The sequence below is a fragment of the Myotis davidii genome, unplaced genomic scaffold, assembly GCF_000327345.1.
Source record: "Myotis davidii unplaced genomic scaffold, ASM32734v1 scaffold642, whole genome shotgun sequence".
Lineage (NCBI taxonomy): Eukaryota > Metazoa > Chordata > Mammalia > Chiroptera > Vespertilionidae > Myotis > Myotis davidii.
Window position 1 is genome coordinate 133,608 of NW_006293957.1, and position 18,067 is coordinate 151,674.

The 18,067-nt window shown below is 41.4% G+C and overlaps 1 protein-coding gene across 4 annotated transcripts in view; it reads right to left on the reverse strand.

Moving 5' to 3' along the window:
- The window catches only part of FAM35A (family with sequence similarity 35 member A), an 89,098-nt gene that overhangs the window by 58,205 nt on the left and 12,826 nt on the right, over nucleotides 1–18,067 (reverse strand). For all 4 annotated transcript variants that reach the window (XM_015566659.1, XM_006767901.2, XM_006767900.2 and 1 more), the window contains exons 2-3: nucleotides 12,273–13,802; nucleotides 9,457–9,564 (exon numbers count right to left, since the gene is read on the reverse strand). In XM_015566659.1, the coding sequence (XP_015422145.1) occupies nucleotides 9,457–9,564; nucleotides 12,273–13,797 (1,633 nt within the window). In that variant the 5' untranslated portion in view covers nucleotides 13,798–13,802. The remainder of the gene's footprint in view (nucleotides 1–9,456; nucleotides 9,565–12,272; nucleotides 13,803–18,067) is intronic.

The window sequence follows — 18,067 nt, forward strand, 5'->3', positions numbered from 1 at the left end:
AAGGGGCTGTGGGGGTGCAGGAAGAGACTGGACAAAAATCGTACACCTATGGACAAAGACAGTGAGGGGGGTAAGGGCAAGGGGTTGGGTGGGAACCGAATGGAGGGGAGCCATGTGGGGGAAAAGAGTAACTACTGTAATAATCTGAACAATAAAGATTTAATTTAAAAAATGTTTCTTATATACCATTATATTGGCTGGGCCTCAAAAATATTTGTTGTGGGCCACATGCAGCCCATGGGCTGCAAATTTGACATGCTTGTGCTACACTATAGTATTTCTCTTCATTGTTACATCAGTTATTTAATTAATCAGTCATTTTGCCATTTAGATGTTTTTCTCTTTCCTATCTCAACTTTTTTTCTAATTTTTTGCTGAGATATACTGACAATCTTTTTTTTTTTTTTTTCATGCTCTGACCAGGGATCAAACCCACATCGGGATGATGCTCTAACAAACTGAGCTACCTGGCCAGGACTATTGAGATAAACTTTATATGCAATAAAATGTACACATTTTTAAATATAAATTTATTGGTTTCAGAGAGGAAGGGAGGGGGGACAGAGAGATAGAAACATCAATGATGAGAGAGAATCATTGATTAGCTACCTCCTGCATGCCCCCGGGGATCAATCCAGCACACGGGCATGTGCCCTGACTGGAAATTGAACCATGACCTCGTGATTCCTAGGTCAATACTGAACCACTGAGCCATGCCAGCCGAGCAAATGTACACATTTTAAAAGTACAGATTGATGAGTTTTGCTGATTAAATTTTAATTTCCCTGAAGGAAAGGGAGATATGTTTGAATATATGATTGATTGCTGACCAAATTAAGATCTTAGCAAAAAACACAAGTACTTTTTAGAAAGCAGAGACTATTAACCGATTTTAGTAGGAAAAAAACAACAACAAATGATTCTTCTTTCCTTCTCTCAGTAACATTCACATCCTAATGTATTTCTTTTATACACAGTGGGGCCTTGACTTACGAGTGTCCTGACTAACAAGTTTTTTGAGATACCAGCTGTCTCTCCACCGATTTCTTGCATTGAGTTGACAGAGTAATTTGAGTTAACGAGCTCCTTAACTAGCTCGGTCTCAGAGCGAATTAAACTCATAAGTCAAGGCCCCACTGTATATATTGACTTCAGAGATAAAACTAAAAAAAAAAAAAGACCGTACCCGTTTATGTAATGATGTTTACTTTGAATTTATATTAGTTCACACAAACACTCCACCCATGCTTTTGTTCCGGCCCTCCAGTCCAGTTTAAGAACCCATTGTGGCCCTCGAGTCAAAAAGTTTGCCCACCCCTGGCTTATACTGTTCCAGTTGTGGCCAGAGGTGCTGCCTCATTTTGGCTCTCTGTTCCCTCAACAATCTTTTAGGACACCAGATGTTTACAGGCTCACTTTGCATTTCCTGCCCCCGTCCTGCAGCAGCCACTTCTAGCAGGGCTGGTCGCTTTAATCAGAGAACAGTTTACAGACCAGGGTCTGGGCACTGAGCATGCTTGTGGTGACTGGGGTGCATCCTCTCAGCAGACAGGACTAGGAAACATCCACATGTCTGTTAGCCCACACACACACACACACACACACACACATGTTTCTGTATCTTTTTAATCTATTTATTTACCTATCTATATATTGAAAACCATGAATTTATAAACCTCCCCCATTTATTTATAATTTTTGTATAACAGTGAAAAACCCAGTTCTCATTATCTACAATGTATTCAGTTACCTGTTATTTTTTTATTATTATTGACTTGAGAGAGAGAGAAAGAGAGAGATTTGTTGTTCCACCTATTTTTGCATTCATTGGTTGATTGTTATATGTGCCCTAACCGAGTATGGAACCTGCAACCTTGGCATATCAGGACAATGCTCTAAACAATGAGGCTACCTGACCAGGGCCTACTTGTTCAATTCTAGTATATACATAGACTTGTTGTCAACTCACTCCCCTTGAAGAAACACTGGAACTAATTACATTACAGCATCTGTGTAGTTCTTTCTGTCTTTAGGCTTCAGAATCTAGTCAGTATGATGTGTTCCACAATTACTTATGTTTGTTCTCCCCACCACCACCCTTCTGTGCAGTTATTTTCTTCATTTGTAATACTGTTTATGTCCATTTGCTAGTGCTTTATTCCATTTTGGGTCCTCCACCACATTCCCAATGGTTTCAGTTCTTTGTTTACCAGTACTTGCGGGTATGTGAAACATTACTGTGGTTCTGTGAGCCAGAGCTATACAATAAGTTGTGGTCAGTCCAGCCAGTGTGGCTGAGTGATTGAGCATCAACGTATGAACCAGGAGGTCATGGTTCAATTCCAAGCCAGGGCACATGCCTGATTTTCAGGCTGGATTCCCCAGTAGGGAGCATGTAGGAGGCAGCTGATCAATGATTCTCACTCATCACTGAAGTTTCTCTCTCTCCCTCTCCCTTCCTATCTGAAATCAATTTAAAAAAATTTATTTTTAAAGATATGCTTACAGAAGTGTCACCGCCTCTTCATTAATGTTACCCTATTTCTATTTCCACCTTTTAAAATTTATTTTTTATTAATTTCAGAGAGGAAGAGAGGGCAAGAGTGAGATAGAAACATCAGTGATGAGAAAGAATCATTGATTGGCTGCCTCCTTCACACCCCCTACTGGGAATGGAGCCCGCAACCCCACAGGAATCAAACCAGTGACCTCTTGGCTCATGGGTCAACACTCAACCACTGAGCAATGCTGGCCGGGCCTCTCTGCCTTTATTTAATTGATCTAATTAACAAGCTAGTTCATCTATTTTGTTATTTTTTTTTAAAAGATTTGGATTATGTTTATTTTTCAATTCTCATTCTTTTATTTTAAATATATATTTATATTAATTTCAGGGAGGAAGAGAGAGGGAGAAAAAGAAACATCAATGATGAGAGAGAATCATTGATTGGCTGTCTACTGCACGCTCCCTACTGGGGATTGAGTCCACAATCCGGGCCCTGGACTGGAATTGAACCTGGGGCCCTTCAGTCCATAGGCTAACACACTATCCACTGAGCAACACCAGCTAGGGCAATCCTCATTCTTTTTTAAAAAAGATTTTTAATTGATTTTTAGAGAGAGAGGAAGGGAAAAGAGAGAAAACATTGATGTGGGAGCAAAGTATCAACAGGCTGCCTCCAGCACGCCCCCTAGTGGGGATCGAGGCTACAACCCAGGCATACACCCTGATTGGAATCTAATGGGCAACTTTTTGGTGCACAGGATGACACCCAACCACCCAACTGAGCCACACTGGCCAGAATTATTATTCATTCTCAATAATGAGAATTATTATTTTAATAATAATAATCCTTTTTATTGTTGGCACTATTACAGATATCCCTCATTTCCCCCACCTTTGCCCACCTCCATCCAGCCATCGCCATCCCTCCCCAGCCTTCACAACTCTGTTGTATGTGTCCATGGGCTATGTATAGATGTTATTTGGCTACTTTCTTCACCTTCTTTTATCCACCTCCTCCTCCCTCTGCCCTCTGATCTCTTTCAGACTGTGCCATGTATCCATGCCTCTGGTTCTGTTTTGTCAGTTTATTTTGTTCATTACATTTCACATATAAGTGAGAATATATGGTACTTGTCTTTTTCTGATTTGCTTATTTTGCTTAATACTCCCCAAGTCTCTCCATGCCATCTCAAAGGATGAATTCTCTCTTTTTTGACAGCTGTGTAGCATTCCATTGTGTAAATGTAGCACAGCTTGTTTATCCATTCCTGTACTGATAGGCACTAGGGCTGTTTCCACATCTGGCAGGTGTGAGGTGATTATCTCATTGTAGTTTTAATTTTCATCTCTCTGATGATTAGTGACATTGAGCATTTTTTCATGTCTATTGGCCATTTTATGTCCTCTTTGGAGAACTATCTAGTCAGGTCCTCTGTCAATTTTTAAATTGGGTTGTTTGTCTTCCTGGTGTTAAGTTTTATAAGTTCTCTACATATTTTGGAAATATATTGTCCCATATAGTGCATTTTCTTTTCATTTTGTTAATCGTTTCTCTTTTTTAAAAAATATATTTTTTAGTGATTTCAGAGAGGAAGGGAGGAGAGAGAGAGAGAAACATCAGTGATGGGAGAGCATCTTTGATCCACTGCCTCCTGCATACCCTGTATTGGGGATTGAGCCTGCAAACCAGGCATATGCCCTGACCAAAAATCAAACCATGACCTTCTGGTTCATAGATTGACACTCAACCACTGAGCCACACGAAAGGGGGTGTTAATGGTTTCTTTTGCTGTGCAGAAGCTTTTTAGTGTGATGTAGTCCCATCTGTTTATTTTTGCCTTGGCTTCCCTTGCCCAAGGACATATATTGGTAAAAATACTGCTACACAAGATGTCTGAGATTGTATTGCCTATTGTTTTCTTCTAGGATTTTTATTGTTTCATGACTTACATTTAAATCTTTTACCCATTTTGAGTTTATTCTTGTGTATGGTGTAAGTTGGTGGCCTACTTTGATTTTTTTTTGCATGTGCCTACCCAATTTTCCCAGCACCATTTATTTCATTCTTATTAATTTCTGCTTTTATCTTTATTATTTCATTCCTTGTGATTTCTTCAGATTACTTTGTTGTTCTTTTACTGGTTTGTTGACCTTGAAATTCAATTAATTTATTTTTATTCTTTCTTTTTTATTGATAAAAACATTTAGCTAATAAATTTTTCTCTGATATCTGCCTTAAATGCATTCCCTAGAGTCTGGCATGTAGTGTTTTCCTTGTTATTACTTCTTAAGCCCTACCTGGTTTGGCTCAGTGGATAGAGCTTTTGGTCTGAGGACTGAAAGGTCCCGGGTTCCATTCCAGTCAAGGGCACATGCCGGGGTTGCAGGCTCAATCCCCAGTAGGGGGAGTGCAGGAGGCAGCCAATGATTCTCTCTCGTCATTGATGTTTCTCTCTCTCTCTCTCCCTCTCCCTTCCTCTGAAATCAATAAAAATATATTTTTTAAAAAATTCTATAATATCCAGTTTGTAGTCCCCTTTCACCCTGAACTTATTTAATACTTTTTAAAATTTCCAGATAAAGGACGTTTTTGTTGCTGTTGTTAACAAATTCTCGTTTTCAGCATTTGATCAGCATGTTTATAAGAATTCTACTTTATAGAAATTACTGATATATTTTTAAATGTTTTTATTGATTTCATGCTCAACACTGAAAAGAAATAATTATTGATATATGTAACAACTTGGATGGATCTCAGGGCATTATGTTTCCTGAAAAAGGCCAATCTCAAAATATTACATTTAGATGTAATCTAAATTATTCCTGTAAATGAATATAACACTCATTTATATAATACTCTCAAAATCACAAAGTTGAGATGGAGACCAAATCAGTAATTGTCAGAAGACAGATAGTAATGGGACCAGGGGCAGTGATGACTATTAAAGAGGTAGCATGAAGAAGTTCCTTTGTGGTGAGGGAACAGTTCTATATTTTTATTAAATTTACACATGGGATCAAACTTCATTGAACTACACACACACACACGAGTGCATATGAAAACTGAAATCTGTATTCTAGGTAACAGTATTATAGCACAGTCAATGTCACCTTCCAGGTATTGATATTGTCCTAAAGTTTGTAAGATGTCACTACTGGGGAAGCTGGGTGAAGGGCTCATGAAACTTTATGTACTATTTTTGTAATCCCTTATGAGTCTATAATTTCAAAAGTAAACGTTTTTTAAATGATAAACCAAATGAGTATTATCTTTATGCTATTATGATTCTGACATCTATTCCAATGTATTTTTTCCACACCACCAAGCAATTAATTCTGACATTATCTACCTTGAGATAGCATCAAACTCCACAAGTTCAGGGCTCAGTTCAGGCTCCTCCTCACTCCCCCATCTCAGATGCCAATCATAAGTCCAGGCTGTCACCTGTGCTTCTGATTGATCTACTAGAGATCAGAGGATCCCACAACCCCCTCCTCGATTTACTGAATTTGCTATAGGGGCTCAATAACTCAGAGAAACATTTAGTTACACTTACCAGTTTATTATAAAGGATATTATAAAGGATCTATAAGAACAGTTAGATGGTTAAGGTATATGAGAAGGAGCACAGCCTCTCGGAGGACTGCACTCTCCTGAATCTCCACCTGTTCCGCTACCAGGAAGCTCTCTGAACCCTGCCCTTTGGGGGTTTTAGGAGGCTTCATTACGTAGGCACAATTGAGTAAATCATCAGCCACTGGCGACTGATTCAACCTCCAGCCCCTCTCTCCTGGGGGGAGAGGTACAGAAATTTCCAGTCCTTTAATACATTGTGGATTCCCCCGGCAACCAGCACCCATCCTTAAGTGCTTTTCAAAGGGGTTCATTAGGAATATCAAGACAACTTTATCACTCTTATCACTTAAAAATTTCCAGTGGTTTTAGGAGCTCTGTGCAGGAAATGGGGACAAAGATCAAATAGATATGTGCATCATCATATAATTCCCAGTGATGTGGGCTCTCTGGAGCACTTCCACATCTTTCTTCCCTCTCAGGCACGCATCTTTACTTTTCTCTTCTATGCTATAAGGGTCCCACGAGACTTGCAAACAGGGGAGCAACAGGCAGCGGCAACTCATCCTGGGCTCACCCCCTGAACCTGTCTCGAAGGCCCCCTTTCCTCAGACCGTTCAGTGAGCTAACAGCAGCCCGCCCTTGGCTCATTCTGTCACTGTGACTATCTTCTCAGTGAGCCCCTGCAGCCCAGCATGGCTCCTTTCCCATAACGTTCCTAGGGAGCCAAAGCAGAGCACCACCCAGGCTCTCTCCTGTGGCTTCTTCTATGCTAAGCCCTTCCTTTGTTTCACTGTCCCCAGTTTTAATAAACAAACTCTCAAAATAAATTTAAGAAAACACACATACATTAATCCCAATAACATAGCAAATAATTCTAAAATGTATCTCTTCATTTCAAACCTTTCCTCTAAGTTTTGGACTTTGTTCCCAATCCCTATATGACATCTCCATTTGGATGCCTCAGAGATATCTAAAACTTAACAAGCCTGAAGCAGAACCCTTAATTTCCGCATGAACCTATTACCTCTCGGTCTTTCCTAATAAAAGCTACTAGTTGCCCTAGCTGGGTTGGCTCAGTGGATAGAGCATCAGCCTACAGACTGAAGGGTCCCAGGTTCAATTCCAGACAAGGGCACATGCCTGGGTTGCAGGCTCAGTCCCCAATGTGGGACGTGCAGGAGGCAGCCAATCAATGATTTTTTTCTCTCATCATTGATGTTTCTATCTCTCTGTCCCTCTCTCTCCCTCTCTAAAATCAATAAAGGTTTTTTAAAAAGCTAGTTGCTGAAGCCATAAACTTAATAGTAGTAAATTGCTCTTCCCTCATCACCAAATCCACACCATCAGAAAATCCTATTTGCCGCTAGATGTCAAATCCATTCATTTATCATGATCTCCACTAGCCTCCCATTATTGCTCAACCTGAACTATTATTAACTTCGTAACTCTGATTCCACTCATGACAAACCCTTCACAACCATAACCATGGTGTTCTCTTATCATGATCTTTAGTTATTTTCCTTCATAGCATTCATAATCACCTGCAAATACTTTATGTACATGTCTGTCTTCCACACAGGAACTCCAGAAACACAGGCCAAGTGTCTGTTGCCCACCTCTGCATCCCACACACAGTGCCTCAATATCAACACTTAATACAAACATACTGGGTAGATGAGGAACTTGTTTTTTTTATTTTATGAGAATATGTCGGTGCTGATTTTCTGCTAACTAGGTTCCCTCAGATACAGGGAAATCTTGCCCTTTCCGAACACCATTGTTGTTGTTCTAATAGTTAGCCTTCTCTTTTGCCTATTCTGCCTTTCCTCAAGAATTCAAAGTATTCAGAGATTGGAATTCCATGCTTTATCTTCATGTTATTCTAGCTAATCTCTTGTATAATCTTATATATACTGATAGCTATTTTTCTATGACACTATTTCAGTATTTGAGGTCAAGTAACTTGCCTAAAGATACAGACTTTGGAAGCTCTAGGACTAGGATTCAAATTCTGGTCTATTGACTCCAGAGACTATAATCACCAGTTTATACTGTCTCCCTTACTTTCTTTTCTTTCTTTCTTTTTTATTTATTTCTTGAAAAAAATATAGCTGCTGGTTTCTTCTTTCAACAGCTTATCCTATCTAATAAAGAGGGAATATGCTAATTGACCCTCACACCATCTCAAAGATGGTGGTGCCCACAGCCAATAAGGAGGAAATATGCTAATTGACTGCTCCGCCCTCAAAGATGGTGGCACCCACAGCCACTAGATGGAGGCAACCAGTCCCCTCAGCCCTGCCGGGGCATCAGGTGTGCAGCAAGGCCGGGTCTGCTCCCATGCGGGCCTGACCACTCCGTGTGCCTGCCTCCGAAGTCACCCAGTCCCCTTAGCCCCCCAGCTGCCCAGGGCCAGCCCGAGGCTCAGGTAACCAGGACCACCCAAGGCTTGTGCTGTCGGCAGTGGCAGCAGCAGAGGTTGATGGGGCGTCGCCTTCCCCTGATGGCCAGGTCTCCTCCCACCCCTCAGGGCTCCTGGACTGTGAGAGGGGGCAGGCTGGGCTGAGGGACCCCACTCCAGTGCATGAGTTTTCATGCACTGGGCCTCTAGTTTTAAAGAAGCAAAAATGGATGTCAGAGGAGGCAGGCAGTTTTTCCTAGCAATGGTAGATAGAAGAAGAAGAACTCAAGCCACAACTGTCTATGATCCATGCTTTTTTCATTACCTCAAAGATTCCTAATCAGAGGCTCACAAATTCCACAAAACTTTGGAGATCCATGGGACCACTTAGTCCATCTACTTAAGTCCATTATTCTGGAAGAATGATCCATAGCTTCTCAAAGAGGTCTATGACTCCTTAAAAGTTAAGGACCATTACTATACTGAATCTCTAAGAAAATGAACATGAACCCAAATATTTTTAAAAATACATATGATTTACAATGTACAAGTTTTTTGTTGCTGCTGTTGTTGTTTTGTCAATCCTCACCTGAGGATATTTTCCCATTGATTTTTAGAGAGAGTGGAAGGGAGGAGGAGAGACAGAAACATCGATGTGAGAGAGACACATTGATTGGTTGCCTCCTGCACACATCCCTGACCAAGGCCTGGGATGGAGCCTGCAATCTAGACCAGAATCAAACCCAGGACCCTTCAGTCCGAAGCCAACACTCTATCCACTAAGCCAAACCAGCTAGGGCTGTACAAGGTTTTTATAAATTCTATTTTCATTCTCACTAAACAAATTAAAGCAATACTCTCCAGCAAACTTTTTTAGAAAACATTTTATATAATTACCATTTTAACTCTACTTTTTTCTAATGTGTGTATATACTTTAAATACTAAGATATTATATGTAAAATGTGCCTTACACTCCTCAGGCTGGACAGATGAATAGCTCCCAAGATTTAATAACTGACTGGTAAATGTTGATTGTAGTACTGTCTCACCAACCCAATGATCTTCATAAACAGTAACATCTGGAAGGGGAGAAAAAAGTTCTGATCATTCCATAAGTTTCTTCATACTGTCGTTAACTTACCAACCATAGCAAGATAGTACGCATGCCTCCACATACCAGGCAACTAAAGTTCAATATGTTCAATGATCTGCCTAAGGCACCAAATGATAAAATAGCAAATCCAAAATCTGACTCTAGGTATATTTGTACGCAGGTAAAATAAAAATAAAAAATTGCTTCTGTCTATATAAACAGTATCAATAGAGAAGTTCACTGCTCCACAGAGAATAGTACTGGCTTTGTTTACGTAAGATGCATGCTACGACGTACATTTCTGATGAAAAGAAATCATTCAGGACCAAGAAGCAAGACAGTGGTCCCAAAGCAGTGGTGCCTAGGAGAGTGAACAGTATTCATTACACACTCACCCCTCTGCTGCAGACACATGGATATGACATAAGGCATCTTGAAGGACTTTGATTAGTTTTCCCTCAATAGTACGGTAATCATCTGTGGGTGTTAAGAGTGAAAGACTTTGGAGGTAAGGAATACTGTCTAAAGGGGAAAAAAGCACTGTATGATCTAAGATAGAGAGGAATCATTTAGTGGAACTAAACATACCAACAGTTAGAAAGAATTACAAAAACAGATCCAGAGACAGAGAAGCATTGATCAGATCGTCAAACCTCAGAGGGAAGGTAGGGGAGGATGGGGTAGGGGAGAAAAATCAACCAAAGGACTTATATGCAAGCATATAGGCCTAACCAATGGACACAGACAACAGAGGGGTGAGGGCATGAGTGGAGGGAATGGGGGGAAATGTGGGGATAAGGACACATATGTAATAACTTAATAAAGAAATTTTAAAAAATAAATAAAACTGAAAAAAAAGAATTATAAATAGAACAAAAACTGTAAGTTAGAAACAGAGAGAGACAGACTGATCCCAGGCAGGATATTTTCAGTGTATAAAATGTTAGAGGTATAAAGATATACTAACAGCAACAAATTAACTTGGAGATAATAAGAAAAACAAAGAATCATAATTCCAAGTAATTACTTCCGACTTTAATTCCAGACCTCAGTTTCAAACCCTTTTACCCATTTATCCAAAACTGCCTAACGGACGCCCCTAAATGGATATCCTATTGGCTCCCCAATCTTAGTATGGCTCGAACCTGCTTTTCTTATCAGATTATCCATTTCATTTGTTGGCACTATGCTGCTAACCAGGTAAATAAAAATGTGAGGTCATCCTGAACTTCTACCTCTCTCCTCCCACCTTTGTCAACAACCCCCTAATTTTAACTCTGCCTCTTCAATCTCCCACAGCCCTGCCACTGCTACTGTTTACATCAGACACCTAGGAAGCCAAATCACGACCAAAATTGGCTAGCTACTCAGTGAGCACTGAATCGGAACAAAAGGAGTTAGATAAATTGATCTGCCAGCAAATAAGATGATATTCCTGGGGGACAAGATTATGCTAAGCCTTGTTAGTTACAAGCCCCTGGTTGTCTCTTTATTAGAGACAGCACCTAACAATCTTAACTACCAAGGTATCCTAGCGAAGGTTCTCATTCCCCCAGCAAACTGTTTAGTAGGAACTACTGACCGTTTTCTTGTTCTAAGCTTTTAAGGCTGCCCCTCTCCCTCTTCTCTATCACATTCTCTCTGTAGATGTGCTATTAAGCTTAATCAACTTCCTCCTGGTCTAAGATTCTTCCTTAAAATGACTGATATCTCTGCTTCAGTACACTGGGTATTGATTTGAAATCAATAAGGAAATGTAAAAATATATTAAAACGGCTGATATCTCTGCTCTAATACACTGTGCATTGATTTTAAATCAATAAGGAAATGTAACAAAATATTACATTTCTTATGTCAGGCAAAAAAGGCAGGACAAAAAAACTGTATTCTTAATGATTCCAACTATGCAGGTGAGGATTCTGGAGTCCAGGTGAAATCGTCCTGGCTTTGCCACTTCCTAGAAATGTGACATTGGGCACACTTCTCTGGGTCTGTTTCCTCAAACTGAAAAATTGGAATAATAACCAGGACCTTCCTCATAGAGTTGTAAAGAGTTGATATACATGTAAAGTATAAAACAGGGTTTGATACACAGTAAAGTCCCAATAAGTATCAGCTTTTATATATGCATACATACAAATTTTAAGAGGAAAGACAACTAGTAACATTCCAAAACTCTCCTGGTGGTTATATGAGGTTGGTATAAAAGCAGGAGTTTCCCTTTCCATATTTCCAAATGTGATTAATATAATTTCAATAATTTAAAAGTGCAATAGAAATTCTATAACAGTTCCCTCAATAAGAATATAATGTGCACAGCATTATTAAGGATTAATTAAGTAATAGAAATGCTGTCTTTTCATCATAAAACTGCTAATATAGTTTAAGAAAAGGGTTGGAAATAAGACACACATAGACATAACCATAAGAAAACAAAGAAAAATCCTGATGATATGACCTAAATGCTAACATAATGAATGAGTAGGAGGAGCAACCAGGGAAGCGTTCTTAGCAAGATGAGTGGAAAGGAGGGGCAGCGCAGAGAATGCCACTCAGCGGAGAGGAGGCAGCACTGAAGCTATGAAGGGGTCCGTGACATGAGCCCAGACAGGCAGGGGAAAGAGGGAGCCCTCCAGCAGGAGGGAACAGCTACAGCTTTGTAAACTCACTACCACTGTTCCACAATGGCCTCACCTGTGAGTAAAATTATATCTCCAAGGAACACTGTCAGGGCCCAAAATGCAGCAGTCCTCCACAGAAAAACCTTCTTCTTAATTTCTGACTGGTCAATTACCACAACTGTTGCTAAAGGCACTTTAGAGCCCGAATTTGGTCCAGATTTTATATTTATTTCTTTCACATGACATGGAGATAGCACCATGACTAAACAATTATACTTCTGACTTTTGGAATCACAATTTTTTATTAATGATGTTTTCTTAATGCCCTTGAATTTCGACACACTCCTCTGGTCTTTTGCTGTAGTAGGACCTCCTGCATTAGAAACCAGCTTAGTTTTCTTAGAAACGTGGAGATCTTTGAGATGGCCCGACTTGTCTTCAGAGGTCCAATTCCGTTTCGTAGGACTTTTGTGGAAGGCATTTGCTTGAGAACACAGAATTCCGGACCTACATGACTCAATACGTATCTCATTTGATGGCAGTTTATCTTCAAAACTGAAAAGTTCTTGAGATTCCACATTTTCTTTAAGACCTTTATCAGACTTTATGTGAATGTGGCTACTTTTTGTTTCAGGAAAAACAGGACTGAAAAGTTCAAGGGAATATGCATGGTTTTGTCTACTTTCATATCTTTCTACAAAATCATCATCAGGCTGAATCAACTTATCTTTTATTATTTTTATTTCCCCAGGACTTGTTTCAGCTTCAACTTCCGTGTTCAATGTCCCTTTATTTATAGAACTCTCCCCTTTATATATCCTTTGAGCTAAAAAAGCAAATTGGCTGGAGGTCATTATACTGAGGAATTCCGTTTCAGTAGATGCCGTAAGGTCTGAGACCTTCCCGACTGCTCCCGCAGACCTTGGCTTATCTCGTGTGGTCAAAGAGCTCTTTTCCAGACCCTGGTTTTGAATTCCATGATGCTCTGTTGGTATACACCTCATGCCGATAGCTCCTGGCACTGTATTAATCTGCTCGGTATTACACACCAAATCCCATGCAGCTGCACACTCATGGTCCAGCTGAAAGAAATGTTTTTGGACATTTTGACCACATATATTTGATTGATGTTTATGCTGTTCAACTGTGATTTTCTTATTTTCACTGAAAAGCTTCTGATATTCTTCCTCTTCAGTTAAATGCTGAACTCGGCCTTTACATCCACATATTTGGACATGAGATTTGGTTAAGTCACTCATCCCTAAGGGGTGACCCTTCTGGAATTTTCGAGTCTGTGTTTCGGAAATACAGTGTAGACAGTCATCATTCACAGAAACAGATCTACTCAGGGAGCTTCCTAAAAAATGACCATTACGAAGACCTGGAGAGGCAGCAGCGTCAAGGATTTGATAATCTTCCACATTTTTATTCTTAAATTTTTCATCCTTCAGATGTAAAGAATGTTGACTGTATAAAAGCTGAACTTTTTTCCAGGGGTCAGTAGTGGACATTAAGGAAGTTGGTTCCTGTGATACCATCATTTTCAATGGACCAATTGGAGCACCCCAAAAAATGTGGATTTCAGAGCCTCTATTCATGGTTTCTAAAAAAATGAAAAATCTAAAATGAGTGTTTTATCAGATTTATATATCTTGATAGCAAGTTAATAATATACCAATAGCAAATGAAATAAAAATAACTCATCAAAAACACAATTAATAGAGGTGAGTTAAGATAAACAAAAATATCCAGAAAATATGCTCATGTAAAGACTCTCTTAAATAAATTAAATGAGAGAGTGGAAGAAGATGGTGATGGAGTAGGTGGAAGTTACACTCACCTCCACACAGCCAGACCTGGAATTACAACTAAAAGACAGAAGAGTCAACCTGAATAACCGGTTGCCTGGAGACTAGCTGAAGAGAAGTCCTGTAACCAAAGACTTCCAGGAGGAGCTGCACTGGGACTGGGAGGCGGAAAGGGTTGGATCCACTCCCACAGGCAGCCACTGAGAATCCGGACGGACATCTCAGCTGCAAAGTCCCCCCTGAGTAATGTGGGGTCTCAACCCCCAGCAAGGCTCCCCAGCCAGAAGCAACAGAGCCAGTCAAGGCCCCACATAACGTCTGGCTGTGATTCTGTCCACCAGGGAGAGACAGGAGTCAGCTAGAAACCCAGGTGCCCACTTAAAGGGCCAATAGACAAAATCTTGCTGGCAGCTACTCCCCCTTGACCCTGGTGGAGGGAAGGTAGCTCAGAGCAAACTGGAGTCCTGTGAGGACGGACTGGGTTGTGTGGCTCTGGGGAGGGAGCTGAAGAGACAGCCATCAGGGTCCCTGTGCTGAGTCCCTCTCCTACACCACCCCCAGACGCCATTTTTCCTGGGTCGAATGCTTCCTTCCAAACTGCATCAACCTGGGGGTACTGCACAAGCCCCACCCTCCAGCACCCTGGTGCTCCCTCTAGCTGAGCTCACACCCTGCAAAGGGATACCCTGCCTGGTGCAGACTTTTTTGGTGGGATTTTGAGAGTGAATTTGGGGAGGAGCAGAGACAGACCTGTGTTGCTCTGGGGCAAAAACCATTTCCCTTCCCCCATAATGTGCCTCAACAGGGGATAGGGCCCCACGACCCCATGGGCCAGATCGGGGCACCACATTCCCCCCAAGGGAGATCCACTAGCCCCACCATGGGAGAACCACCAGCTTCACCCTACCCTCCCAACTCCTGCTGGCCCCTCCCTGCTGAGCTTGCAATAGTGACAGCAGGCTGTGGCCAACCTATTGCCGCCACCACTCCTCCCTCCCCGAACACCCCTCCTCCTCCCTGCCCCGACCCATCCCTGGCAGAAGACTCTCCAGGAGGTCAGGGCAAACTAGGAAAAAATGAGTTGTGTGGTTCTTGAGCAGAGCAGAGTTGTGTGGTTCTTATTCCCTCACACACCAGACTTGTGCCACCATTCCTGTGCAGAGCCCTCCATTCACACAGCCAAACCTCGGTCTGTTTGGGCTTGATGAACACTGCTGACCCACCCTAATGAATCACTGAGACCCTGCCCCACCAAAAGCTCCAATAACACTGGCAGGTGGCAGCTGACCTTGGTGTACCCTGAAACTGTGGCTGAGTGGCCTCAAACCCAGTACTGGGGCGGGTGTGGGGGGGAGGGAGAAGGAGACATATGTAATACTCTTTGTAATACTTTAAGCAATAAAACAAAATTAAAAAAACAACAACCCAGTACTGGTATCAAATTTGAATACGTCCCCCTTGCCCCTACCTGGGGATGTATGCAACACACATACCACCAGAGGCCCTTGCAGTTACTAAGCATACCCGGCAGCTAACAGGTGAGGGTTGATCTCTGGGAGTCTTGGGTCTTTTGCTGACCTGCTCCAAAGCTCAGTGATGGTGGAAACCAGCCCTGGGCATAGCTACGCCCTCCCATGCACACACATGCCCAGCAGAGGCAGCCACAAAATTTGGATCACTTTGTAACTCCAAACAGGTAGCCGACTGATCACAGGCAGGGCCTAACATTAACCAGCACTTGATCCCCTATCAAGTGGCCTCAGAAACAACACATTCAGTGGTTCAGACCATTTCAGAACACGATCCAATTAGCTCCCCAAATGGCACACACATGGGAGATCTTGGCTGTCACCAAACCCTGTTGGGGGGATTTTAGCTTTGCAGCATCAATCCTCACAGAGCAGCTCATACATTTCACTTGGCATTGATCCAGCCAGAGGGGCAACCCCACCCACAAGTGGCCAACGGAAATTAAGACTCAAAAACAATAGGAAGGCTCACATAACCCACACAAAGGACATTCCTGAAGCACCTAGCTCAGGTAGTGGGAGACTAAGCCACTGAGCCCCACACGACACCTACTATATTTAAGGCCACCAGATGGAGGCTGGGAGGGATAACAGATCTACCTAATACACAGAAACAAATACAAAGAGGCAGCCAAAATGAGGGGACAAAGAAGCAATGCCCCAAATGAAAGAACAGGAGAAATCCCCAGAAAAAAGAATAAATGGAGGTAAGCAATTTACCAGATGGAATTCAAAATAATGGTTATGAAGATACTTAAGGAACTTAGTGAGAAATTAGATATAGAGATACCAAACATTTTTTTTAAAACATGTAAAACAGCCCTAACTGGTCTGGCTCAGTGGATAGAGTGTCGGCCTGCGGATTGAAGGGTCCCGGGTTCGATTCCAGTCAAGGGCATGTACCTTGGTTGCGGGCACATCCCCAGTGGGGAGTGTGCAGGAGGCAGCTGATCAATGTTTCGCTCTCATCGATGTTTCTAACTCTCCCTCTTCCTTCCTCTCTGTAAAAAATCAATAAAATATTTTTAAAAAACATGTAAAAGAACCAGTCAGAAATGAAAATACAATATTGGAAATGAAGAATGACTAGAAGGAATCAACAGCAGGCTACATATAGCAGAAAACTGAATCAGCAACTTGAAAGACAAGGTAACAGAAAGAAACCAATTAGACAGCAAAAAAAATAAAAATTTCTAAATATGAAAACAGACTAAGGGACCTCTGGGACAACATGAAGTGTGACAACCTCTGGATCATAGGTACTGGAAGAAGAAGAAAAGAGAGCTAGGAATCAAGAATCTATTTGAAGAAACACTGATTAAAAACTTCACTAAGCGGGTGACAGAAAAAGACACACAGGTTCAGGAAGTGCAGAAATCCCAAACAAGATAAACCCAAATAGGCTCACAGAAAAATACATCATAATTAAAATAATAAAGGTTAAAGACAAAGAGTTTTAAAAGCAACAAGAGAAAAGCAGTTAGTTACTAACAAGGGAGGTCCCATAAGACTGTCAGCTGATTTCCCAACAGAAACTTTGCAGGCCAGAGGGATTGACATGAAATATTCAAAGAGATGAAAAACAAGGATCTACAACCAAGACTACTCTACCCAGTAACACCATCACGTAAAATTGAAAATGAAATAAAGAACTGCCCAGATAAGAAAAGCTAAAGGAGTTCATTACCACAAAACTATACTTACAAGAAGTATTAAAGGATCTTTAAAAAGAAAAGAGCCCAACTGGTGTGGTTCAGTGGTTGAACGTCGACCCATGAACCAGGAGGTCATGATTTGATTCCCATTCAGGGCACATGCCCAGGTTGCGGGTTCAGTCCCCAGTAGGTATGGCATACAGGAGGTAACCAATCAATGTTTCTATCTCACATCACTGTTTCTTTCTCCCTCTCTCTTAAAAATCAATTTTTAGAAAGCATCTTTTTAAAACTAGAAACATAGTTATAAAGAATAAAATGGTAATAAACACATACCAATCAGTAATCACTTTAAATGTAAATGGATTAAATGTTTCGATCAAAAGACATAGGGGAGAAAGAAACCAAGATGGTGGCATAGGTAAACACTGGAAATTGCTGCCTCACACAACCACTTCAAAAATACAACTAAAAGACAAAACAGACATCATCCAGAACCACAGGAAGGCTGGCTGAGTGGAAATTCTACAACTAGAAGGAAAGAGAAAAGCACACTGAGACTCAGAGGAGGTGCGGAAGTAAAGTGCAGAGGTACGGAGACGCACGCGGAAAGGACTGGCAACTGAGGATACAGTTGTCTTTTTCAATCGGGAGGGAGTCACAAGGTCCCGACTGCTCTAAACTCCAGTTCCAGGAGAGTCTCTGGGGGGACAGACTCATACGGGGAGAAACTGGACTGTCTGGCATCAGTCGGAACTCGAGGGCAGCATTCTCTCAGAGGTGCTTGCAGCAATTACCGTGGGACACTGAGACCCGGGGCCTCTTAGGGCAGGACTGAGGATCAGCCATAGCTGTTTGCTCCGCCCTGTTGATTCC